General features: G+C 47.9%; 2 protein-coding genes across 3 annotated transcripts; one reads left to right on the top strand and one right to left on the bottom strand.

Moving 5' to 3' along the window:
• Positions 1 to 9026: 9026 nt before the first annotated feature.
• On the top strand, positions 9027 to 21366 carry COQ5 (coenzyme Q5, methyltransferase). The gene is made up of 7 exons (XM_074206016.1): positions 9027 to 9216; positions 11505 to 11654; positions 13490 to 13711; positions 15601 to 15707; positions 17473 to 17561; positions 17826 to 17937; positions 18021 to 21366. Exons 1-7 carry the CDS (start codon positions 9057 to 9059, stop codon positions 18120 to 18122), a joined length of 942 nt encoding a protein of 313 aa, XP_074062117.1. The 5' UTR covers positions 9027 to 9056; the 3' UTR covers positions 18123 to 21366.
• Positions 21002 to 24803, bottom strand: DYNLL1 (dynein light chain LC8-type 1). 2 transcript variants are annotated; one of them, XM_074206017.1, is made up of 3 exons: positions 24692 to 24803; positions 23281 to 23418; positions 21002 to 21339 (listed from the first exon to the last, which is right to left on the bottom strand). In XM_074206017.1, exons 2-3 carry the CDS (start codon positions 23410 to 23412, stop codon positions 21202 to 21204), a joined length of 270 nt encoding a protein of 89 aa, XP_074062118.1. In that variant the 5' UTR covers positions 23413 to 23418; positions 24692 to 24803; the 3' UTR covers positions 21002 to 21201. The 2 variants fall into 2 exon arrangements, with proteins under 2 accessions (XP_074062118.1, XP_074062119.1); XM_074206018.1 differs by lacking the exon at positions 24692 to 24803 and adding an exon at positions 23742 to 23831.
• Positions 24804 to 25388: the final 585 nt, after the last annotated feature.

Here is a 25388-nt window from a genome sequence, read left to right as displayed (position 1 = left end):
GGGACATACCTAGAACACACGTGTGTGCGTGCAGGTGCGGGCTCCATCCGACTCAATGAACATGGATCATTATTAGCATTACCCTGGGCCAGATACTGTGCATGTTGAACTAAGTCATATTTGCATTTTAAATATAATGCTAGCCAAATGGCTCTGTATAGCATTTGTAATAGCGTAGAAATATTTGAATATCAAGATATCTTACTGTGTTTTTAAATACATAAGTCTATCTCTCTTTGTTAGAATAGCTGAATCTCATTGAACACGCATCATCCAATGGGTTACATAAATGTGGGAGGATAAATGCAGCGGTACATCCGCAAGAAGGCACATAGGCATTTGTGCATCTTTCAGGGAGATTCACCAATTGGGGCCTCTTAGCCCCTAGCAGAGAAACCCACATCCATCAAGGTAAATTGATAAAAAATCACATCAGAGCCAGGAGGGACTTTGGAGCAAAGAATCAAGGTGGAAAGGGTACTGGATTTGGTGTCACAGACAGTAAGTACCTCTTCTACTCTGAGTTCCAATCTGACACCAGATTCTTGACATTGTGTGACCTTGGGCAAGTCACTTAACCTTGATTGCCTGGAATTCAAGGCTATGTCCTGGCCACTGGACCCAGATGGATCAGGATGACTGGACATGGTCCTGGATGTGAGGCAATCAGGATTAAGTGATTTGCCCAAGATCTTTCAACTAGTATCAAATATCTGAGGCTGGATTTGAACCCAGATCCTCCTGACTCCAGGACTGGTGTTCGATCCATTTTACCACCTAACTGCATGTAGTTAGAGGAGTAATAAAATCCTTAAGAATAATCAGAGCTAGAAAAAAAAAGAGGGGGCGGCTAGGTGGCATAGTGGATAAAGCACCGGCCTTGGAGTCAGGAGTACCTGGGTTCAAATCCGGTCTCAGACACTTAATAATTTCCTAGCTGTGTGGCCTTAGGCAAGCCACTTAACCCCATTTGCCTTGCAAAAACCTAAAAAAAAAAAGAATATCAGAGCTAGGGGGCACAGCTAGGTGGTGCAGTGGATAGAGCACCAAACCTGAAGCCAGGAGGACCTGACTGTCTTTGGAGCCTCAGACATTTAATAATGACCTAGCTGTGTGGCCTTGGGCAAACCACTTAACCGCATTGCCTTGCAAAAAAAGGGAAAAAAAGGGTATCAGAGCTATCACCCCTCCTTCCTTGCCCCATTTTATATTCACAAAACATAGAATAACAAAACTAGAGAGAAACAAAAATCATCTAATTCATTCTCTATTACAGGAAACTGATTGAGAGGCAGCTAGATGACCAAGTAGGTAGACAGGTCCTCAAGGAATCTGGGAGACCTGACTCAAATTCAGACTCACACAATTCCTGGCTGTGTGACCCTGGGCAAGTCACTTCATCCTGCTTACCTCAGTTTCCTTCTCTGTAAAATGAGCTGGAGAAGAAAATGCCAAACCACTCCAGTATCTCTGCCAGGAAGACCCCTAATGGGGTCAGGAAGAGTCAGACATGATAGACAACAGCATTATTTCTATGTTTCCTTTGGCAGACTTGGATAGTTATGAAGTCAGCATCTCATCCAAGTGTGCATTGGCAAATCCTGAATGGTCCCTTCTAATCATGGAGCTGGTTCTAATTTTCAGCAAGATGACTCACATTCTAAAAATCATTGTTAAATATCTAACAACAACGTTTTGAAAAGGGTCCCCATTCATCAAAAAAAGACAATTCCACATATATCCATGACCAGAATGACATTACCACACCAATATGCTCTTTTCTACCAGAGGAAAAGAACAGTCCTTGGAAGATGAATGGTAGAAAATGATCATGGAAAGGGATCCCATTTATTCATTTTCCTCCCTTCCCTCGTCATACCTCCTCCACCCTGCTTCCCCCAGCACATTTAGGCGACAATTTGAAGTTTATAAACTGCTTAACTGGCATCAGTAACAATTTTAGGAGACAGGTGTCCCAAATATATTATTCCAATTGTTCAAATAAGGAAACAGGCTAAAGGAGAGATTTGAACCAAGTCTTCATGCAAGGTTCATTGATGGATCCTGTTGCTCATGCTAGGTTTCTGATATAATCTTTGTAATCTGAGAAAGGACATCAGACATGGTTGTCCAAGGTGGTACAATGGATAGAATACTGAACCTGGACTCAGGAAGACCTGAGTTCAAATCCAGTCTCCAACACTTCTTAGCAATATGACCCCTGGGCAAGTCACTTAAACCTCAGTGTTCTCATCTGTAAAATGGAGATAATAATAACACCTACCTGTGTAGGATTCCTGTGAGAATCAATAGAGACAGTACTTTTATAAAGTGCCATATGAAATGCCAGTTATTATTACAAAACTGAACTCTGGGTAATTATCCTGACCATGAGAGGTTCCAAAGAATATTCAAAAGGCTCTTTTCTTTACAGAGGTGGAGGACTATGGGGGGGGTGGAACTTTGCAATCTATATTCTATGAAATTGGAGGGTGCTAGGTTTTGTTCAGCTGCATTTCTATTTTTGTTATAAGGAATGATTTTTAGACTGATGGGGAGAAACGTCTGTCTGCTGGAAAATGAAGATGATGCCAAAATGAAAGCTATGGAAATATTTTTAAAAGAATATTATTTAAAGCCTTTGTCATAGTTAATAAACAGCTGGCTTTGGATTTTAGAAAACCTGGGTTCAAGTCCTTTCTCTGACATGTATTATTTGTGTAACCATGGATGATCTTCTTTAGAGGTAGAAGGAAGTCCCTGACCCACTAATAAAATCAGAGGTAAGGACCAACTCCACCACATTCATTAGAAGACATTAGCAAATTTGGAATTACGCCCAAAGGGCAACAAAAATGTGCATACCCTTTGATCCAGCAATAGCACTACTGGGTCTATACCCTGAAGAGATAATGAAAAAGGGTAAAAACATCAGCTGTAGAAAAATGTTCATAGCAGCCCTGTTTGTGGTGGCAAAGAATTGGAAATCAAGTAAATGTCCTTCAATTGGGGAATGGCTTAGCAAACTGTGGTATGTGTATGTCATGGAACACTGTTGTTCTATTAGAAACCAGGAGGGGCTTCAGCCTCCCAAGTTCCTCCGCATCGGGCCGGGCCGGGCGGGAGCCAAGCCGCCTGGGCCGCCTCATCATGGGGCTCCTCCTTCGCCTTCTGCTCCCTGGGCTGGGTGCGTGTGTTCCTCGATTATTAGCAAATGGACTTGGAACCCTTTCAACAGTTCAAGCAACAAGCCATTCAAATGATACCCAGTCAGAAGAACCTACAAAACCTATTGGTTGTTATCCTGTTCCATATAAAAAGGAACTATTTGATATAGTGGAGCTTATGGAAGAGGTAGAAAAAAAGACTGGATTTTTACCAAATGTCTTTAAAGCATTAGCACATAGACCAGGGGAATTCAGGGCATTTTTTGCTTACTACAATGCCATTCTCAACAAAGAAACAGGTCATCTCAGCAAGGCTGATAAAGAACTCATCATCGTAGCCACAAGGGCTAGTAATAGGTGTCCCTACTGTGTAATTACCCATAGTGCTCTACACAGGATATATTCTAAAAATGCCATTCTGGCTGATCAGGTCATTGTTTCCATACAACGTATTTTTTTTTGTTTGTTTGGTTTTTTTTGCAAGGCAATTGAGTTAAGTGGCTTGCCCAAGGCCACACAGCTAGGTAGGTCATTGTTAATTGGAAGAAGGATGACCTAGCTGTTAGTTGGGCTGATGACATAACAGAAGAACATTTTAGAAAGCTGGAATTGCAAGGTTTTGATCGGGAAGATGCCTGGGACATAGCTTCTATTTCAGCCTTTTTTCCCATGTCTAACCATATTGCTCATTTTATTGACCTGATGCCCAACAAAGAATTTTATTCATTGGGTAGAAAAAATAATCAAGATGTGTAAGAGCATGTCCACCACAGATGCACCATAAGATGTATGTATTTATTTTATTTGTGCAAAATATGGTGTGTCTAGTAATAGTTTTCCCCTTAATGTTTAGTTTATATACACATTGGGAAATAAACTAATTTACTATTTTACCTGAAAAAAAAAAGAAACTAGGAGGGACAGGAATTCAGAGAAGCCTGGAGGGATTTGCATGAACTGATGCTGAGTGAGATGAGCAGAACCAGAAAAACACTGCACACCCTGACAGCAACATGGGGGTCATGTTCAACCTTGAAAGACTCGCTCATTCCATCAGTGCAACAATCGGGAACAGTTTTGGGCTGTCTGCAAAGGAGAGTGCCAGCTTGTATCCAGATAAGGAGCTGTGGAGTTTGAACAAAGTTCAAGGACTATTCCCTTTAATTTAGAAAAAAAACATATCTTATTGTCTGATCTTGTTACCTTTTAAGACTTCTTGTCTCTTCCTTAAGGATATGATTTCTCTCTCATCACACTCAATTTGGATCAATGCACAACACTGGAAACAAAGTAAAGACTGACGGATTGCTTTCCTGGGGGGGAGGGGAAGTAAGATTGGGGGGAAAATTGTAAAACTCAAATAATATCTTTAATTAAAAAAACAATTAAAAAAGAAGAAGACATTAGCAAGTCTATTTAAAACTACCCAACAGTAAACCTGCTGCAAAGAGGAAGAGAATAGATATTCCACTGAAAGAATTGACAAAACAATTTAAGGCTAACAAATATTATCTCATTTATTTGATCCTTACAAAAACCTGGAAGGTAGATGCTATTATTATAATTATTCCCACTTTATATATGTCTGAGGCAGATGGAGGTTAAGTAAAAGAAAAAAGAATTCCTCATCTCATACCCAACCTTATGGTGATTTGGCTTTCCAGATTTAACAGAGGCTTATCCTCATGGGACAAACATGCTGGCACATTGTAGGTACTAAATGTTTATTGATTATTGATTGATAAACACACAGTCTACTGCCCAGAATTACACAATCTCTTGGCTCAGTAGGAATGGCAGGAGCTTATTCTGCTTTCCCACTTCCACTTTCTACAGTTCCATTCATAAAGTACAACTAAAGGAGTTTGGAGAGGCATCCTAAGTCAGATGGAAATTTATTTCTTCCCAAAAAAGTATAGCCAAGAAACCTAAGAACCAGTCGTTCCCAGATTTCTAGTTTGAATTGTTCCTTTATTATGATTAAGAGGCAACTAGGCTTTTTGACTGAAATTTTGGAACTGAGAGGGTTAGGAAGACTTGAGTTCTAATCTCACTTCTCATGAAGCCCTGTGATTCTGTGTCAAATTCCACCTCTATGGGATTCAGTATCCTACCCTAAAATATAAACAATTTAAAATAAATCAATATAAAGTAATTTAAAGTAAAAGCCTAAAGATCACCTGGAGTCAAGAGGACCTGAATTCAATTTGAATGATGGGGAGGAACATCTGCTGGAAAATGAAGATGATGCCAAAATGAAAGCTATGGAAATATTTTTAAAAGAACATTATTTAAAGCCTTTGTCATAGTTGATAAACAGCTGGCTAATTGAATTAATAATTACCTAGCTACGTGACCTTGGGCAAGTCACTTAACCCCATTGCCTTGCAAAAAAAACAATCAAAAAACCCCTAAGGATCTAAATAAATCTAAAATAAAATAAAGGAGGTTAGACTAGGTAGCCCCTGAAGGAACTTCCAGCTGAAGATCTATGATTCTTTGATTGGACATGGAAGACACACGAAAGTATATCCTGTCTACCTTCCCTCTCTTTTTAATAGACCATTGGAAAAAGAATGAAAGACACCTTTCTTCCATTATCCTCACCTGCTCCATCTCCCCCCAAAACAATTAAACCTCCCTTAGTTGATTCTTTCCCAAATCATTTTCAAAATAACTTGGAAGGTGACCACCATTTTAACTTGATCAATGCCTAAGACTGGGCTATCTCTATCTATTGATCAGTTGATCCAACTATCTATGAATAACCAGCTTTATTCATCTTGCCCAGGCTGGGAAATGCAGGGACTATTATTAGACGAGCAGGGAAGCTCCATTTTCAGTTCTCCCTCTTAGGCAAGCTTGGTGACCCTCTTCTTCCCAGGATTCACCACATAAATGCCAAGTTTACTACAGATTCTCTGGTTTCACACTCTGCAACTCAAAACTTCTGAGCTGAAAATATTCACCAACCTGGGTGGATCTTTCCAATAACAGGTATTACAGGGATAAGTCATCAGGTGGGCAATTTAGAGAATACCTGTGGTACCATGGGAAGTGAGGTGGGTACTCCCTCCCTTATCCAAGGGGTGACAAGAGCAGCCTCATCCTAGAGCTCAGCCAGAGTCCTACCCTTTTTATCAGCATCCCTGACGATCACCAGAGTTTCTACTGCCTCTACCTCCCTCCCAGTCACTAGCTCCAGGTATAAAAAGTGCTGGTTACAGCTGATTTTTCTTTTGCCTCACTTCTGGTCTCTGCAAATTAGGGCAGATTGTAGCTTTCATAAGTTTTTCCATTTCATAATAAGCTCTTGGGTCCTGTATGCTTTCTCCAAGAACTCCAAAAAACATAACATACATATATCAAAACCAGGACTCAGAAAGGAAACACATGGAATAGTAAGCAAAACTCACCACCCCCTCCTCCCTTTGCTCAAGATGGTCTGAACCCTCCCTTCCATAAACACAGAATGTGAAAAGGATGGGCATGAGGAAACCACCTATACAGTGCCAACTGGAGCTGAAGATGCAAGTTTGTGGCAGTAGGAAATATGAGGTGGGGGGATATGTGCTGGCTAACTTCTAAATGGAAAACAACAGGGCTAATGCTTATCCTTCCCCTGCCCACCCATGAAACCTCACAGAATAGGTGGGATATTTGTTGGAACCATTTGCTTCAGGGAGTATTGTTGTCTGGATCAATGTTTTTGAAAACAGAAAAAAATTCTGATTGGGGAAAGAGTGAAGAAATAACAAACAGAACTTCTATAATTCTTTAAGTTTTGCAGAAATTTAACAAATCCCATCTCATTTCATCCTCACAAGGACCCCCAGAGGTAGGTGGTATTATTATTTTTACAAAGGGGGAAACTGAGGCAGGCTTGTCCAGGGACTAGCTAAGACTAGATTTGAACTCAGGTCTTCCTGATTCCAAGTCTGGCATCCTATAGCTAGCTGCCTTCCGAAGGAAGAGTAGGAGCCAGTCAATTTGAAATAGGCAGAGGGATTTGGAGAAGTTCAACACTCAATGCTACCACATATTACTGGGATGACTTTGGCCAAATCATTTTCCTTCTCTGAGCTTCAGCTGGCAAAAATAAAATGAAGGGGGGCGGGTAGGTGACACAGTGGATAGAGCTCCGGCCCTGGAGTCAGGAGGACCTGAGTTCAAATCCAGCCTCAGACACTTAAAAATTACCTAGCTGTGTGGACTTGGCCAAGTCACTTAACCCCATTGCCTAGCAAAATAACCTAAAATCCCCCCAAACAAACAAAAAATAAAATGAAGGGGTTGAAATGGGTAATCTAAAGTCCTTCCACTCTAAATCCTATGACTGGACTCATTGTGGGGTCAGGGGAAGAAGACCCTGGCCACCATCTGATCTTAACTAGAGTCAACCTGTCAACAAGCATTCATGTTTGAGCCCCTGCACATAGGTTAGTCACTTGACCTCAATGTCCCCTTCAGCAAACTGATAGCAAAAAACCCAACCTATTTCTCAAGGGTAAAATGAGAATAAAAGGAGACAGTTGGAGAAAATGGTGCAGAAAAATGAATAACTACCCAGTGCCATAAAGGAATCACTAGGACCCTTCAGCCTCCACATGTTTATCCAACTCTTTGGAGGTATTTTTTGGCAAAGACACTGGAGGTTCACTCTGACAATGAGGTTGACACATGCAATGCCAGAGTTAGTATTTGGGGAGCTCCAAAAGAAAGTGTGGGAGAGAAGAGGTGTTAGACTGACTACCAAACTGAAGGTCTACAGAGCCGTTGTGCTGACCTCATTGCTACATGCTTGTGAAACCTGGATGGCCATGTCAGGAGACTGAATCGCTTCCATTTAAATTGTCTCAGGAAGATTCTGGAAATCATCTGGCAGGAGAAGATCCCAGACCCTGAGGTCCTTTCTAGAGATAAACTGCCTGGCATTCTAACATTACTGTAGGGAGTGCAACTGGACGTGTTGTTAGGATGCCAGACATACACTTACCCAAAAACCTATTTTATGGAGAACTCACACAAGGCAAGCACTCACAAGGGGGGTCAGAAGAAGCGACAGGAGACACCCTGAAGGTCTCGTTGAAGGACTTTAGAATTGAATGTGCAGCATGAGAGACCCTGGCTCAGGACCCCTCAGCATGGCGTGCCTTCATCATTGAGGGGGCTGCCCTCTGTGAGGAAGGCAGAATGGAAGCGGCTCAAAGGAAACATCGGATGGCTGGTGCCCAACCTGGGGTGGAGCATTCTGGGCTCCTATTGGTCTGATCGACAACAGTCCTTTGTCTCAAACAGAGTGATGTCATGTAGTTCTTCTTGGCTAGCAAAGGACAAGAACCAACCACTGGAGAGGCATGCCGCTGCCCTTCTCCAGCTCATGTTGCAGATGAGGAAACTGAGGCACCTGGGGTGAAGTGACTTGTCCAAGGTCCCACAGCCAGCACTTGCCTGAGACACCTGTCGGCCTACGGTGGCATCCTGTGCTGCCCAGGGTCCCAACGAGTCTCTCTGAATTCAGCCCCTAAGGGATGAGGAGCAGAGTGACAAGGGGAGCGCCGGGATGGGAGGGAGCCTAGGCCCCCCTGCTTTTCTGGGCTGCAGGATCCGCTTCAGCCCTGCAGATGGCAGAAGAGAGCGCCATCCAGATGTGTAAACCTCTGGGAGGACCGCGGGGGAGGGGCCACACGCTCAGAGCCAATAAGAGCCGCCGCTAAGGCAGGAGCGGTCCAGTAGCCTTCCCGCTAAGCCCCGCCCCTAGATTTTCTGTTCCTCAGGTTGATTTCCGGGGCGGTGCTTCCGACCGCGTTCGTGATTGGCCAGATTGGTCTCTGACGTCACACGCCCGAACGCCTCCCGATAGCCTAGACTCTGGGTTCCCGGGTCGTCATGGCGGCGCCCAGGTGCCGGGCGCTGTGGGGCTGGAGACGGGCCCTGCCGTCTCCGCGGCCGCCCCTGGCCTGGGTCCGGCCGCTGTCCACCGAGAAGCCAGGGGCGGACACGCATTTCGGGTTTGAAACGGTTTCGGAGGAAGAGAAGGGGAATAAAGGTGAAGGGAGAGGGCGAGGTCCAAGGAGGAGGGGCGGGGCCTGATCCGGTAGGCGTGGTCTAAGGAGGAGGGGCGGGGCCTGGTTAGTAGGCGTGGTCCAAGGAGGAGGGGCGGGGCCTGATCCAGTAGGCATGCTCTAAGGAGGAGGGGCGGGACCTGGACCGGTAGGCGTGGTCTAAGGAGGAGGGCGGGGTCTGGTCCAGTAGGTGTGGTCTAAGGAGGAGGGGAGGGGCCTGGTCTAGTAGGCGTGGTCTAAGGAGGAGGGGCGGGGCCTAAGGGCATCTTGGAGCAGGTAGGAGGGGGGCTTCCTTGAAGGGAATGGGAGGGGCTGGAAAGCTTGGGAAGAGGGGTGAGTAAGGGAGGGGCCCGAGATGGGGGGGTCTGTGGGAACTGAAGGGGGAAGGAGATGAGGAATAAACCTATGTGAATGAATGGGGCCTGAGTGGAGGGGAGGGGAGAGGGTCAAGGCCCGGGGATCAGAGGGGTCTGGGGAGTGGAGAGACGGGGAGATGGAGGGCGAGGGGATGAGGGACCCCAGGGTATGATGCCACCAGGGTTTGGTGAGAAGGGGCAGAATGACATCAGAGAAGCTCTAAGAAGCTGGGGCAAGGGGTGAGGGGATGAATCAGGGGTCTGAGGAATAGGCATGGCCTTTATAAAATGAGAACATGCTCTATACAGGGCCTGAGATAGCATCCAGAGATCTAAGGGGGTCTCTTCAGCAGTCTGATAGAATAAAGGGTTTCAGCGGTCTAAGGGTATCGAGGGCATGGATCTGAAGAGTGCTGAGTAAGCAGCCCAGGGATCAGTGCTGAGCCTGTAGCTCCCGGGTGGAAGAGACCACGCTTTTTCTTGTTGGGATTTGTCAACCACAGCTGTCCGAAAGGATGGGGAATGGGAGAGAGGGCGAGGGACCCCTCCCCAGCTAGTAAGATGTGGGGTGGGGCAGGCCAGGTAATCCTAGATTTAAATCGAGAAAAGATCTTGTAGGAAAACTCAGGAAGCTATTAGAGAAGTCATTGGAACCCAGACCTTCCTAGTGGAAGTCAAGATCTTTTCACTACATGAGTGAACTAGGAAGCTGCACCTGACTATTTTCCCTATTTCATATAAATAGGGAAACAAATTATGAGCAGACTGCCTTCAATGAAAAGCTGATCCATGAGAGCTGTTGTATAAAGCCCTGTTGGAGGGCTTGGCATCCTTAAAGAAACTAAGCATAAAAATGTAGGCTACTCACCAGCAGCCCTTACCTAGTGAAAGGCAGGTAAGAATTGTCAAATTGGGTCTGATTCCATGCATCAAGGTTTTTTTAAGTTTGTGCTTTGAAAATTCAGCAAAATAAAAAGCAGACTTGCTCTAGGACCATTTATTATGTTCCTACAGTGTATTGGGATTGAGGGAGAGAAAGGACATAGAATGGCCCCTAGCCTTCTTATACTTACACAATAATAAAGGAGATACAATGACTTGATAGGTTGATGACGATGATGTTTGTCTTTCATTCTCAAAGAAGATCATGACATCAGAGGAGGTGATGCCATGACAAGCATATGAACTGAATTTGAGGGAGGCGGGCCATGCTAAGTCCCCAGGCTCATTTTCTCCTCCAGAGCCATCTGGGTCCAGAGACCAGATATGAAGCAAGCCTCCAGACTTGAAAGGTTATCATGTAGAAGGGAGATTAGTCTTATTTTACTTGAGAGAACTGAAAGAACAGAACTGGAAGAAATGGCTCCGGGTGAGAGTGGGAGATTTAGAAGGAAAATTTAGACCAGATGTCATGAAAAACTTCCTTTACTCCAAAAGTGGAGTGAGCTGGCTGGGGATGTTGTGACATCTTCATTAGAGATCTCCAAGCAAAGACTGAATAATCATTTGTCAGGTGTCTTGTGAAAGGGATAGACTAGTGCTGATGACCAAGGCCCCTTCCATCTCTGAAATTCTGTGACTGTCTTTAACAAAAATAATGTTGATATGCAGTAAGAGTGGTATAAAGTACTTTGTTTAGAGGAAGGTTCCTTTTTATTTGAGGAGAGGGAAGAATTAACAGTTCTTTGAAGACTGCATTGCAAAGCATTGCCTCTTTTTGCACTAGCAGAAATATTTCCTCAGGAATCCCTGAACATTTTTGGACAGACTGTAGGCAATGGGGTGAGTCAGAAAGAACCTGCCTAGAGGTACCAGACTGAGAAGTGTCCAAAGACAGATGGTCTTATCTAAGGCCTTTTCATGAAAAAAAAATCTATCAACACATTTGTGATGGACTGTTTTTTAATCCACTTTAGTCTACCAGGTGTTTGAAAGTGTGGCCAAAAAGTATGATGTGATGAATGACTCAATGAGTCTGGGGATCCACCGAGTTTGGAAGGATTTGCTACTACAGAAGATGCACCCTTTCTGTGGGACCAAGCTCCTCGATGTGGCTGGAGGCACAGGTAGCATCTGATTTTGTATCTTGTTCAGATCAGTGGGTGGGTCCCTCTTGGAGAAGCTAATGCATCAAGTGTTTTTGGCCACAGTTAGAAAGTCTGCTGTAGGAATGCCCCCTAGAAATGGGATAGGCCATTTATTGTAAACCCTCGGATTACAAGCTTTTTAAGGACTGGGTCCTTGAGCACCTTCATTTTGCTGCCTTTAACCTGTAACCTGTGGAGAAGTCTGCTGCATACTTGGAGCAGTGTTAGTGGGTGACAGTTATAAAACACAAAGACCATTTTTATTCCCACAAAGGTTTCATACTAAGTTATTATTCTGTTTCATCTTTGAGCATAATTTTTTGCCGTTTAATTCTCTCTTCACCCTTATTGGCCATTCTATATAGTAGAAAGAGGCAGATTTAGAGCCAGGTCTTTTAGCTGTACAACCATTGGTGAATCACAGGAGATGTTTGTTCTGTTTGGAAATGATAAAGATGCCATCTATAAATTAACAATGTCATCATTTTCTTCTTATCCTTTCCACCCATACCAACCACCCTTCCAAAGGTGTGACAACATGAAAAAGCATGACCTAGACCCAACCTTACTAAGTCAGAAGGCTCCAAGTACAGGCCCAATGATTGAGAAAGTTCATAGATGCTTATCATCAGAAGATTGACTACCAGATGACTTTTTTCTTTCAGTTGGTCATTGCCACTCGTGACATAATGGATGGAACCATAATCCACACCACTGAAATCACAGACCTTTTAAACTATCAGTACAGCTCAGCAGTTTGCTTAGTGCTTGTTATGTGCAAGAAACTGTATAAAATGGGGCGGCTAGGTGGAGCAGTGGATAAAGCACCAGCCCTGGAGTCAGGAGTACCTGGGTTCAAATCCTGTCTCAGATACTTGATAACTACCTAGCTGTGTGGCCTTGGGCAAGCCACTTAACCCCATTTGCCTTGCAAAACCCTAAAAAAAAAACCCAAACTGTATAAAGCATTATTATATTGCATTTCCTTCCCTGGCTGTTTTTTTCTAATGCAACCAGCTATCCTAAAATTCCTTTGTATTCAATAGATAATACAGTACTTTGGGAAATCTGGATACTTGTACTTGGGAGCTGGGCCTTGAATGTGGCTGTGAAGAAAATAGACCCTTGGTAAAGCTTAAAAAGCTATCACTGGAGCAGCTAGGTGGCGCAGTGGATAGAGCACCAAACCTGGAGTCAGGAGTACCTGAGTTCAAATCCACCTCAGACACTTAATAATGACCTAGCTGTGTGGCAAGCCACTTAACCCCATTGACTTGCAAAAACAAAAAAAGCTGTCACTGGCCTCATTCTCCTCCCTGATGAAGTCTCCTGAGCACCTTGAGGGTTCAGGCCCTGCTGGCTCATTAGAGGCCCTGGTCCAGGGTTCTGGTGCCAGGGGCCAGACAACCTTGTTTTCCTTATTTTGTTGGATCCTTCCAGTAGCCCTGCTAGGCTCAACATTAGCTTCATTTTGTTGATGAGCTATGGTGCTCCTCATCACACAGCCTTTAAGTATCTATACCAGGATTCCAGAGCAGGTCTGCCTGGCTCCTGGTCCATCACTATCTCCATGATGCCTTGTTTCATCCCGCGATCAATATTTTTACTAATTGTTCATCCCAGGAGTTTGTGGTTAAATATGCCAGGCTGTTTACCAATAGTTTTCTAAAGGGCCATTAGCTGGTAACAAATTAACCTTGATCTTTAGAAACACTAAGAAATGATTTGTGGGGGTCAGCCCACAGAATTTTCAGTGGTCCACATTGTCTTCCCTGAGCATTCTGAGGTACCTTTCCTTTTGTTTGACTCTCCAGGAGACATTGCCTTCCGATTCCTTAATTACATCAAGGCTCAGACCCGGAGGCAGCAGCAGAGGGAGCTGAAAACCCATCAGAATTTATCCTGGGGAGATATTGCCAAGTGGTACCAGAACGGCCAGAGTCCCTTGGGGGGATCCCATGTGGTCGTCTGCGACATTAATAAAGAAATGCTCAAAGTTGGAAAGCAGAAAGCCCGAACCCTGGGTCACAATAAAGGTGGGTCCTACAGGAAGCAGGCAAAGGGGCTTCTAGAAAGGGAGAATACTGGGAATGTCTTGAAAGATTGGAATGTGTTACTTTCAGACTCATAAGGGAATCCTTACAGGCAGGAGCCATAAGGGACTGGGAGACCCCACTCTGAGAGAAGGGTATGGATCCAATGATAAGCCCCCCAGGGACCCCAATTAACTGGTGCTTTTTACCCAGATTCCATCCACATGTGCCCTCCATTGCCCTGCTGATCCCATGGGATCTTTGTTGGGGGGCACATCACATATAAGGAGGACCAAGCCATGCAGCCATGCCCAGAGCTGTTCCCTTTTGTTTATCTCAGACCTCCTTTCTCCTCCTACCACTCCCAGCAGGAGCTGCTTCCCTGAGCCCGGGGCCACCCCCTTGTCTCAGGATCAGCCCACTCAGTCCCCAGAATGAAGAATTCTTTTGTTACCACCCAACCTCCTTCAGAAGAAGGATAGTCACTAGTGTGCTTAGACAAAGGCACTGGGTCTCTCTCTGTGGAGGCTCCCTATGAGGCAGGAGGCTCCTGCACTTCCACCTTCCTGGGGTCAAGAGCGTGGAATGATGCCTGTCATTTCTGGAACATAGCTTTCAGGGGTGGCGAGCAGAGTGTGGACACCCCCCCCCCCAGCAGAATATGAATGAACTCCTAAAGTATCCTTAGGAGATGAGAGGTCCATCCATTCCAGATGCCTGTCACCTCCCTGGGTGGGACGAGGAGTCTAGAGATGCGGGTTCTAGTCTCACCCCTGCTACCTGGGAATTTATTACCATGCCCCCCTCCCCGATGAGCATGGCTGAGTCACTGCTGCTTCCTGTACCTCAGTTTCTTCACAAGTAAAATAATGGCAATATAGATCACATGAACTCCAAGCTTCTCTAAATCTACTTGTGTATGTTGCACATTAGCTCAGGCCTCTGAATCCCAGGGTCAGAGATTGCTGAACCCTCCTGCTTAATGATAGCACGTATGCTATCATTTGAGGCAGATGTGATTATTGTCCACCTTGTACAGATGAAGAAACAGAAGCAGGCACAGGTTAAGAGATTGGCAGATTCCCATGGCTCCTAAGTATCTGGGGTCAGATTTGAACTCAAGACTTCCTGACTCCCGAGTTCAGAGCTCTCTTCACTTTGCCACAGAGTTCCCTTCCATTTTCTCCTTTGCCCCATTGTCCACCCTATTATAGTACATCCCTTGCCAAAAAAAAAAAAAAAAAATGGGGATGAGTTAAGCACATAGCATAGAAATTATTTTTTTAAAAGCAGGTTATGGGGCAGCTAGGTGGCACAGTGGACAGAGCACCAGCCCTGGAATCAGGAGAACCGGAGTTCAAATGTGACCTCAGATACTTATTGTCTAGCTGTGTGACCTTGGGTAAGTCACTCATCCCCATTGCCTTAAATAAATAAAAAAAAATTTAAAAAGCAGGTTATGGGGGGCGGCTAGGTGGCATAGTGGATAAAGCACTGGCCCTGGAGTCAGGAGTACCTCGGTTCAAATCTGATCTCAGACACTTAATAATTACCTAGCTGTGTGGCCTTGGGCAAGCCACTTAACCCCATTGCCTTGCAAAAACCTTAAAAAAAAAAAAAAGCAGGTTATTGGAAACTCAGTCCATGTTCATGTTTCCTCCTGGGGCAGAAGCTCTGGAGGCAGAGTCGGCATTCTCTGGGTTGTTAACTGAGTTTCCATGTTCCAGCCCATGTTTCCTAATCTGGAAGAGGTGCAGGCTAGAAGAGAGCAAGCTTGGTGGTACCTGTTGAGATCACTAGGTGTCAGGACTGTCCATGCATGTTGGGGTCCTCCTTGTACTTGTGGGCCTCGGCCCTCTGCAAGATTTGGCTCATACCTGGTTCTCTTCCAGGCCTGGCCTGGGTGGTGGGTGATGCTGAGGAGCTTCCCTTTGATGATGACAAGTTTGACGTTTACACCATTGCCTTTGGAATCCGAAATGTCACACACATTGACCAGGTGAGCCTGGGGGGATGCTGGGGGCCTATGGGTCAGACTTGTGCGGCAGACTTCAACCACTCTCAGATCAGAATTTTGAGGTTGGATTGCCTGTTTCAGACTTTTTTTCAGACTCTTTCAGAACTTTCAGAGTTCTTCACTTTGTAAACACATTCTCAAAGAGGGTGTTTTGTCATTGTTACAAGAATTTATAGCTGTCTGTGTTGGCTGGTTTCCCATAGTTAGCCCTAAGCTCCTAGAGGGCAGGACCAGACCTGGCACAGAACTTGGCCAGCCATGCACTCTGTTGGCTGATTGGAGGCAAAACCCCCAGAGTCCATTGCTGTCTTTCTTAGGTATCCTAGAATTTGTACTCTATCAAGCTCTCTTGAAATGGGGGAGGAAAGGAATATCATCAAACTGCTGAATTCAGATAACACAGATGGATAACATTTTTGAAAATTTATTTTCTCTCCCTCCCATTCCCTGGCTTGAAAAAAAAAAAGCTTATCTCCAGTATTCCTGAACTGGCCATGTCCATAGATATCTTTCCTTCTGTATTGGAGAGTATCCCTTTGTCCAGATGGAAATCACGGTGGGTCACCATCTTCAACTCATTCACAGTTGATTATCTGTACAACGTTCCTGTCTCAGCACCACTGCCTACAGATCTTCCTGGTTCCTTTTGAAACTCTCCATTTCATCATAATGTTTTAGTAGGGGTGGCTAGGTGGTGCAGTGGATGGAGCCTCTGGAGTCAAAGGACCTGAGTTGAAATCCAGCCTCAGACACATAATTACCTAGCTGTGTGACCTTGGGCAAGTCATTTAACTCCAATGCCTTAAACAAAAAATTTTTTTTCAGGTTTTTGCAAGGCAAATGGGGTTAAGTGGCTTGCCCAAGGCCACACAGCTAGGTAATTATTAAGTGTCTGAGGCTGGATTTGAACCAGGTACTCCTGACTCCAGGGCTGGTGCTCTATCCACTGCATCACCTAGCTGCCCCCAAATTTTTTTTAATTAAAAAAATAAAGCTTTAACAGTAGCCACATTCACTTCTGTCCTCTGAACGAGGACTGCGTCTTCCTTGTCCTTCAGTGTCTCACTGCAGTGTAGACGTGACCTTTGGCCTTTTCCCAAGAACTCAGTCAGCCTCAAAGGAGCTCTGACAGGTCTCACCCCAAGCTGAAACACCTCCAGAGAGCTGGCCCATCCCCAGATTCTCGGCCGAGCTCTGAGGGGTCAGTCGTGCCCCACCCTGACGGGCCATGGCTGGGATCTACTTCCATGACTTGCAGTGTCCATTCTAGTCTAACTTCCAGTGGTTGCTTCCTGGAGTCAGCTTGGCAGATTCGTCACTCTTCCAGACATAGAATCCCCTGGAAAGCCTTGGAGCCTGGTCTGGTCTTTGCCTAAACTCACAATCTCGGAGGGTTGGGATTTTGTTGTTTTTTTTTGGGGGGGGGGGCTGGCTTTTGCAAGGCAATGGGCTTATGTGACTTGGCCAAGGTCACACAGCTAGGTGATTAAGTGTCTGAGGCTGGATTTGAACTCAGGTACTCCTGACTCCAAAGGCTCCATCCACTGCACCACCTAGCTGCCCTAGGGTCTTGTGTTTTAAACTCATCTGCTTGTCCTGCCCTCTGGGACCCTCTGGGAGAACCGGGCTGGCCCAGACAAGTGCTGGTTCCCTCCCTCTGGACACAGACAGGGATGCTCTGATTTCAATGGAACTGAGTGAAACCTCCCCCCAAAAAGGGCTCCCTTCTTTTCTGGTCTTTCTCAAGGCACTCCAGGAAGCCCACCGGGTCCTGAAACCGGGAGGGAGGTTTCTCTGTCTGGAGTTTAGCCAAGTGAACAACCCCATCATTTCCAGGTAGGAATCCTATACTCCTTGGGCTCGGTTCTAGCACAGAGCCAGACCTTAGGAAATGCTGGTGGAGGGAGGGACTGCTTGCCTCAGTCTCCCCGCCCTTGGACATGACGACACCAAGTCCCTGTCAGAGCTTGCCACCCTTCCCCCCACCCCTTTTCAGTCCTGGACCCTTCGGGAGAAGGAGAGTAATGGCAGATGGACTCTCGGAGGGGTGGGGAGTCAGTGGGGCTCTTTTCTAACCTTTGCCATTGCCTTCCTGTTCAGGCTCTATGACCTGTATAGCTTCCAGGTCATTCCAGTAATGGGAGAAGTCATTGCTGGGGACTGGAAGTCCTACCAGTACCTTGTGGAGAGCATCCGACGTTTCCCACCCCAAGTGAGTAGCCCCAACTGCTCCCCTAAAAAGCAGAGAAGCTGAATTCCAGGTCTTCTCTTACTAATCTTCCTCCTGCATTTTAGGAAGAATTCAAGGAGATGATTGAAGATGCTGGCTTTCAGAAGGTGACCTATGAGAGCCTCACATCTGGCATTGTAGCGATCCATTCAGGCTTCAAACTCTGATCTCAATTCAGCCTCCGCTCACTAGTGGCAAAAGAGGACGACGTCAGATGCTGCTTCCTTTCAGAGCTCGAGGCCAAAACGACTCACCAGCTTGTGAAGAAGAGCCGGTGTCCTCTGGGACCTCTCCCCAGGGTGATGTTTGGTTAATTGGCCATGAAACACCTTTTTGTAGTTTTTCTTGAATGTGCAGTGTGCGTGTGGGGTGGAGGGAAAAAGCACAGAAGCTCAGACTGGAACAGGTTTTGTGACCTCTGCCTCCCCACCATGTCATAGCAAGAGGGAAATAAATGGGGGAGTGGAAGGGAGGAACCTCCTTCCGAGGACACACACCCAGGTCACCCTTCAGTCCTAGAAGTCAGTACAGTGATCTGCCCAAGGCAAAGGGCAGCCTGATGGCAACTGCGCTTCTGCGTAAGGGGGGACAGCTCATTAAATGTTGACTTGTACTGACTTCTCTGCTGTCCTTGATACTGCAACCTAACTCCATCCTAGGAAATAAGATCAGTGGTGGCCTTCTCTTGCAGAAGTGAGACTATTCTGGATACTTCTGGCAAAGCCGCACGTAGGAGTAGCAAAGGCCCCAAATTCAATTCCAGCCCTGGGACTTCTCACTGGGGTTAAACTGTGACCGAGTCACTCCTATAGGCCCTGGACCAGTTTCCTCCCCCAATGTGTTGAGAGCTGGCCAGACACCCTTGGACTCTCCAGTCATCCATCAGATCCAAAGCTGTCAACCAGCAGCTCCAGATTGAAGTCATAGTCTGAGGTTCCTTGGCTAACAGTTCTAGAAAGTCACCTGGGTGTGACTTGTTTAGTGGCTTCCTTGTGTGAATAATCATGGCATTATACTTGAAAGGGCACAAAGATAGGCTACATCAGAACCACGACCTAGTGGCTGTTGGCTCCACCATCATTCCTGGTGCCCATGTTCCAGCCCATGAGTCATTTTACTCTCAGTTTACTCTACCTGTATCCTGGAACCCCAAGGAAGGGAGATGGCAAGACTTAAGATTCCTAAGAGATTGATGCCAAAGCAACAGCAATTCAATCTTAATCAGATGTATTAATAGGCTGTGACTTTGTTAAAGTCTTTTGCTTCAACCCCTCTGGGCGTTGATGACTGGGAAGAGCAGGCAAGGAAAGAACTTGGTGCACCGTCAGCCCTGTCTCATCTCCATGGAAACATCATATTCTCACATCAGACTCAAAAATAGATTTTTGTAATCTGCCCCCATTTTCTGGCAAGAGACAGACTAGGGTCACATCAAAATCTCAATCCCCAGTGATATCGTGGAGATGGGATTCATGCGTATCTGGATTCATGCTGAGAAATGTAGATCGTGCTTACTTACCAAACTGTCGGATTGGGAAGCAGAGCCATTCTAACAAATGGCAGGTTGACATGAAGCCATCCCTTTCTGTTGAGCCTATCAGTAGTGATGGGTTTATTGGCTCAATGGACAAAGTGCTTTTCGTTAACAGCCAAACTATAAGACATTCAGTGAGAAAGGGGGTTCAAGGACCACCCAGATTTGCACATTTCTATCAATCACCTCCCTGAGGAACCAGGGTTCCATCCAAAACTCCCTAAGCAGCCACAGCAATTGGCAGTCTGTAGTGAATGGGGAGGAGAGGTGGGTCACCTCCCCAGTTCAAGATCTGTCTAAAGAACCCACTTCCTATGATGAGGAAGGAAAGTATATCTTGAGAACTCCTTGGCTAAAATGGCAATATTCCCCAGATCACTGATCCATACACAAAAGTGCAAAAGCAGTCTCCCGACATTTGATAGCCACAACTGTGGCCAAAAAACATCACCCGGCAACGATCCTAGCCTGGACTGGATGAGCAACATCCAGAAGTCCTATTAGCCAAAGTGTTTTTTCCTGAGTAGGGTGGTTCAGAGAGGGCACTGCGCTGGTCTTCAGGGAACTGGGGATCACCTTCCCACCGCCAGCACCCAGCCGGCCCAGGTTCTGCTTGTTATTTTTCACTGGCTGCAAGTGTTTGAAGAGTAGGGACAATTAAAAACAGATCAGCAATTTGGAGTTAACAGCGACCAACTAGCGTTTGAATCATTTCCATCTACACGCCCTAACTGGATCTACCACTTTGCTCTGGTGACAACGGCTTAACCTTTGAAATTTAGGTTCTCCTGTGTAACTTAACAGGTGAATCAGAGCAAGAATGCCCAACATCAGAGGAAAACAAAGTGGGACCTTTCCCTGCACTCCCAGCCCCTGGGACTCAGGAAAGGGAAAGAGAAAGACTAGTTTGAGGTCTTCAGTGATCAGTCCTGCCAAGGCTCACCACCTGGGAAAAAGAGGGCTTCCATTCCACAGTCCTGCCAGGGGCTTAAAAGGGAAGCTTTTAAAGATCTCCTCCCTCCCATCTTCCAATCTCAAAAAGCATTTCCCCCATTACTGTCATCACTTCTCAGCCCTATTTTACAAATTGATCTAAGCCACAGGGAGGGCTCCTTTTCCTCCCCCTTGGGTCCTGCCAGAACACTGCCCTGACAAATCCATCTTAATAGAAGGCAAGCCCTGGGCTGTACCGCTATTTCTTGCTGTCTAATTAGGAATAGCATTTATTCCCCACCCCCACAACCCACTTCCTATTCTATTTTCTTGTTCAGATGCGTCAGACTCCTTGTGACCCCATAGGTCACAGCAACACATGCAGGTATAAAAACCTGGAGACACAAAGAAGCAGCCAACTGGCTTCGGCGGCCATCCCCTAGCAGTTTAGCGGATGGAAACAGATTCTTCAGGGCAACACAGGCATCTCTACAGGGTTTATTTTGAAAGGAGCCAGGTTTTTTTCCTGGAGTGGAGAGACTCTAGAGCAGAGCACAGAACAGAAAATCAACACCGGGGTGACTGTGTTTTGCTAATTGTTTTATAACCACAACAAACTAGTACATAGGATGCCCTGTACAACAACAACACAATAAAGGCTTAAAGCTCGAGGTGTTCCCATGGCAATGCTGAAGATAGTTCAGTCTCTGGTATTTGGAATTTAGGCTGCAGTCCTTGTGATTTAGATGGCTCTCGGGGCAGGAGGCACAGGCCATGCTCTAACCAGACTTGAACAGGAGGATGGCGACCTGGCCCAGGTAGAAATAGATGAAGTGCTTTGTCTCGTGCGTCACGTAGCTGCCGAAGTTCCTACCCACAATGCAGTGCCAGGTTGGGTTATACTTCTTGTCAAACTCCTGAAAAGGCAACAACACCAAAGTCTGAGTAGGGCCCCAGAGGTTGGGGAGTGGGAGTGGGGAGACAGAAGACCACAAGCCTCAAAGGATTGGGAGCCAGTGGGCAGAGTGTCCATTATTCCCATCCCCAAGAGTCTGGGCATTCCAGAATGTTCTGGGCTCCAAGTCGCCTACAGACTGCATTCATGCAAACATGTTTGCAGTCTGAGCTCAGCTACTACACAGGAGGGTGGGTGGGGACCTGACTGGGGGCAGGGAACGGGCTTTTCTGCACCAGGATTGACGTTTTCTGGATGGTAGCTCTCACCAAACAGCTAGCAGAACTGGGGAACAAGCAGTAGAAGGTGACCCCTTAAATAGAAAAGTACTTGCTAGTCTAGGTAATTATTTTTGCTTTTCTTTGGAAGGCAATCGGGGTGAAGAGACTCGCCTGGGGTTACAGAGCTAGTAAATGTCTGAGGCTGAATTTGAACTTAGGTCCTTGTAACTCCAGGGCCAGGAATCTATCCACTGTGCCACCTAGATATTTCACCATCCATTCACCATCTACCAAACTGATTTGATGGTTGTGGGGATGAATTGAGATAATGCTCTCATTAACTAAGGCAAGTGAACTTTTTTTTTAAAATAGAGAGCTTCTCTTCAAGTCCTGCAAAGGACCTTGCAAATAGGAACTCAAATCAGCCCTCATATAAGCCTTGCCCTGTATGGCAAAGCAGAGAAGATGATGTGCCAACCGGCCGGGCTGACAAAGCTAGTTTAGTTATCTCAGGCAGGAGCTGAACTCAAGTCTTAGTGCTCTAACCAGGATGGTAACCTACTGCAATTGGCCCTCCTGGCCATTTGTTAGCTAAGTAGCAGAGGGTCAAGTCCCTTAACCTAAAAAAAAGTTTTCAAGACTGTAAAAATTGGGTAATAATGTCGGCATTACTTACCTCACAAACCCTGAGATGGATGGCCTATCTAATGCATAGACAATCAACCTGAATATAAATGCTACATCACTGAATTCACTCCAATCTCAACCAGGCTTGGAAAATAACATCCCTTATTAATTGGCTTGGAACCACCCAACGTGAAGCCATTCATCAAATTAATCAAGTCAGCTCTGAATATCTGGGCTTCCTTTACAGAGCTCCCATGGATTAATCCTCCATATCCTGACAATGGTTAAGTTAGGGGTGCCATGTCAATCACAGGCTGATGAGGTGCGGGGGCCCATGGTGACTTGTGCATATTCATCTTTTTCCAAGTTTCCAGCAGTCCACATGGCCCATAACTGGTTGTTTATCAGAAATGCTGTTTATTTCTGATCTAACGTCTCTTAGCTCAAGTCTCTCCTGAAGCCTCCCTTTCCCACTGCTTAGACTGCCAGCTTCCTTGCCTCCAAAGTCAGAGAGCTTGGCAGTTGCACTAGGGTTTTACAGACTGCCATCAGCAACACCCCCCCCCCCATTAAAAAAAAACCACAACCACCACCCACTTTCTCTTAAATCATGCAGAGCAGGCTAATTCTCCCCACTGGAGAGTTGACAAGATTTCTCCAGGGTTCTGGTGGGAACACCCACACAGTTTTTCCTAACAGATCTCACACAGATGGGTCTGGGATGCGAGGAGAAGAAGGGGACCACTCAGTCCAGAACCTAGAGACAGTTGCTAGGTGCTATTTTTTTGATGCCGCGTTGAAAGCTCAGTGTCCCTCATGTTCTCTGCAGAATTCACAAGGCCCACCGGCACCTAGTCTAAGTTTCTCGTACCCCAGAAACTCCCAACTGGGGCACAGCCCGCTCCCGCGTCCCCCTGGGATCCCAAAGGGAAGATAAAGCTTCACTGTCAGGAGGGGTTCCGATTCGTGGCCGGGTGAAGGCCACAAATGAAAGCTGCCCGCGCGGGGCGGGAGCCCTCTCCCCGCCGCGGCCCCTCCCTCCCGGGCGCTGGCACCTTCTTGATATGGGCTGCTATGTCCTTCTCTATGTTATACTTCTCCAGGGCCTGGGTGGCACACTCCACGGAGTCCTGCTGCATCTCCTCCGACATGTCCGCATTTTTGATCACGGCCTTGCGGTCACACATGGTTACCTGGGGAGGGGGGCTCCGGGTTAGCTCTCCGACCCCGGACCCCGAGGCCCCCCCAAGGAGAAGCAGCACCGGGCGCGGGGCGGGGGGCGGCTCCCCCTGCGCCCACTGCGCCACAGGCTCCGGCCCGCCCCCCGCCCCGCGCCCCCCGCCCGGGCGGCTCCGGAAGCCGCGCGCGCCCCTCCCCCTCCCGGCCTCAGTTTCCCCTCCCCCCGCGGCTCGCGGCGCGGCCTCCGAACGGGCCCGGGAGGAGGCGGCCGCGGCCCGGCCGGGGGGAGGGGCGCGCGGCCCCGCTCCGCGCCCCCCGGCCCCGCGCGGCTCCTCACCGCGGGTCGGGGGCGCTGGCGGCTGCGACGGGTCCCGGCGGGAGGGGGCGGCGGCGGCGGCTCGGGCACTCCGTCCGACCGGGCAGGTGCTCTCGCTGCCTAAGCCGTTGCGCATCTGAGCCTCCCCACGCCAGCCGCCGCCGCCTAGAGGCCGGCCCCGCCCCCTGCCCGCCGCCCGCCCCGCCCCTCCGCCGCGCGCTCATTGGCCAGCGCCGGCGGCCCGCCCGCCGCCCATTGGCCGACGGCCTCAATGGTTCCCGCGGGCGCCTTCGCCCGCGTTTTGTTGCAGACCACAATGCACCGCCGACGGCGTCCGTTGCCACGGCGACGGCCCGGGCCGTGGGCCCCGCCCCTCCTCTCCCTTTTCCCGCCGCACGAGGTTCGGCGCTCCCCGCGGGGGCCGCTGCGGGCCGGGACCCGGGGGGGAGGGGCGGGCGAACGCGTGCGGGGCGCCCCCCCGAAATCCGGAACCCGGGAGAGCCTGGCCCGGGGCCCCCCGAGCGAGAAGAGGCGGGACCCTAGCAGGGAGGCGCCGCGGCCTGGCGCGGAGCGGGAGGAAGATGTGGACGGCGCCGGGGGGCGCCCGGAGCCGGGGGGCGCCCGGAGCCGGGGGGCGCCCGGAGCCGGGGGGCGCCCGGAGCCGGGGGGCGCCCGGAGCCGGGGGGCGCCCGGAGCCGGGGGGCGCCCGGAGCCGGGGGGCGCGGCCATCCGCACCCGCGGACGTGGGCGTGGGCCCGGCCGGGCGCCGAACAGGATGCCCCGGCCCGGCGCCCCCACCCCTAGAAAGGGTCCCCCCAAAAGTGCGCTAGCCCAACCCTCTCATTTTACAGACGAGGAAACTGAGGCCAGGAGGGGAAGCGAGTCGCCCGAGGCCCCTACGGATGGGGCCGAGCCCCGAGCCCCGAGCCCCCTCCGTTTTACAGCGGAGGAATGGCTTTAAAATGACTTGCCCAGAGTCACTCAGGTCCGGCTCAGGAGGAAGTCTCTCGGGAAGTCGTGGGAAGCCGTCCTGAGCTGAGGGTGTCTCCCAGGACTGAGGGAGACTCCCTCTGAGGTGCGGATGCGGCGCAGCCCACCTTTATATAGGATGCTTCACAGTCTCCAGGCCTTTCTTCCCTCACAGAGCAGCCTTATGAGGTAGGCGGGGCAAGAGCCGGCATTATTACATCCCACCTCACGGGGCGGGGGAGGGTCTGCGGGCCCCTGGCCCAGTGGTCTTCTCAGTGAGACCGCATCCCTGGTGCTCACCCCAAGCTGCCTGGATTTCTTTTCACTTTCCCATTCCCCTTTTCTCCGAAGAGATCGTTTTAAAGAGGAAACCTGAACTTTTCAAAGAGGATGACTTGTATCCAGTTAGAAAATCTAATTTACTCATGGTCAGACTTGGATTCAAACCTTTTCTTTGACACATACTAGCTAAGTGAGCCAGAAAGCAATTTATTAGCTTCTCATGCCCCCAAGCTAATCTCTGCGGTTCTATTTGGTGGTCTCCTTAGGAGTAAGCCAATCGATGAGTTCACCGATCCAGTCTCCATCCCCAAGCCAGCAGGGAGCAAATAGGAAAGAAGTTTGCAGAAGGGATTAATGGAAAAAGATGAAGTCTCCTATCCCTGAGTTTATAGAATCATAAGAACCCTTTAGGCCCCA

The sequence above is a fragment of the Macrotis lagotis genome, chromosome X (assembly GCF_037893015.1).
Source record: "Macrotis lagotis isolate mMagLag1 chromosome X, bilby.v1.9.chrom.fasta, whole genome shotgun sequence".
NCBI classification, from domain to species: Eukaryota; Metazoa; Chordata; class Mammalia; order Peramelemorphia; family Peramelidae; genus Macrotis; species Macrotis lagotis.
Note: the sequence above shows the minus strand (reverse complement) of the source record. Positions and strands in the feature narration are given on the sequence as shown.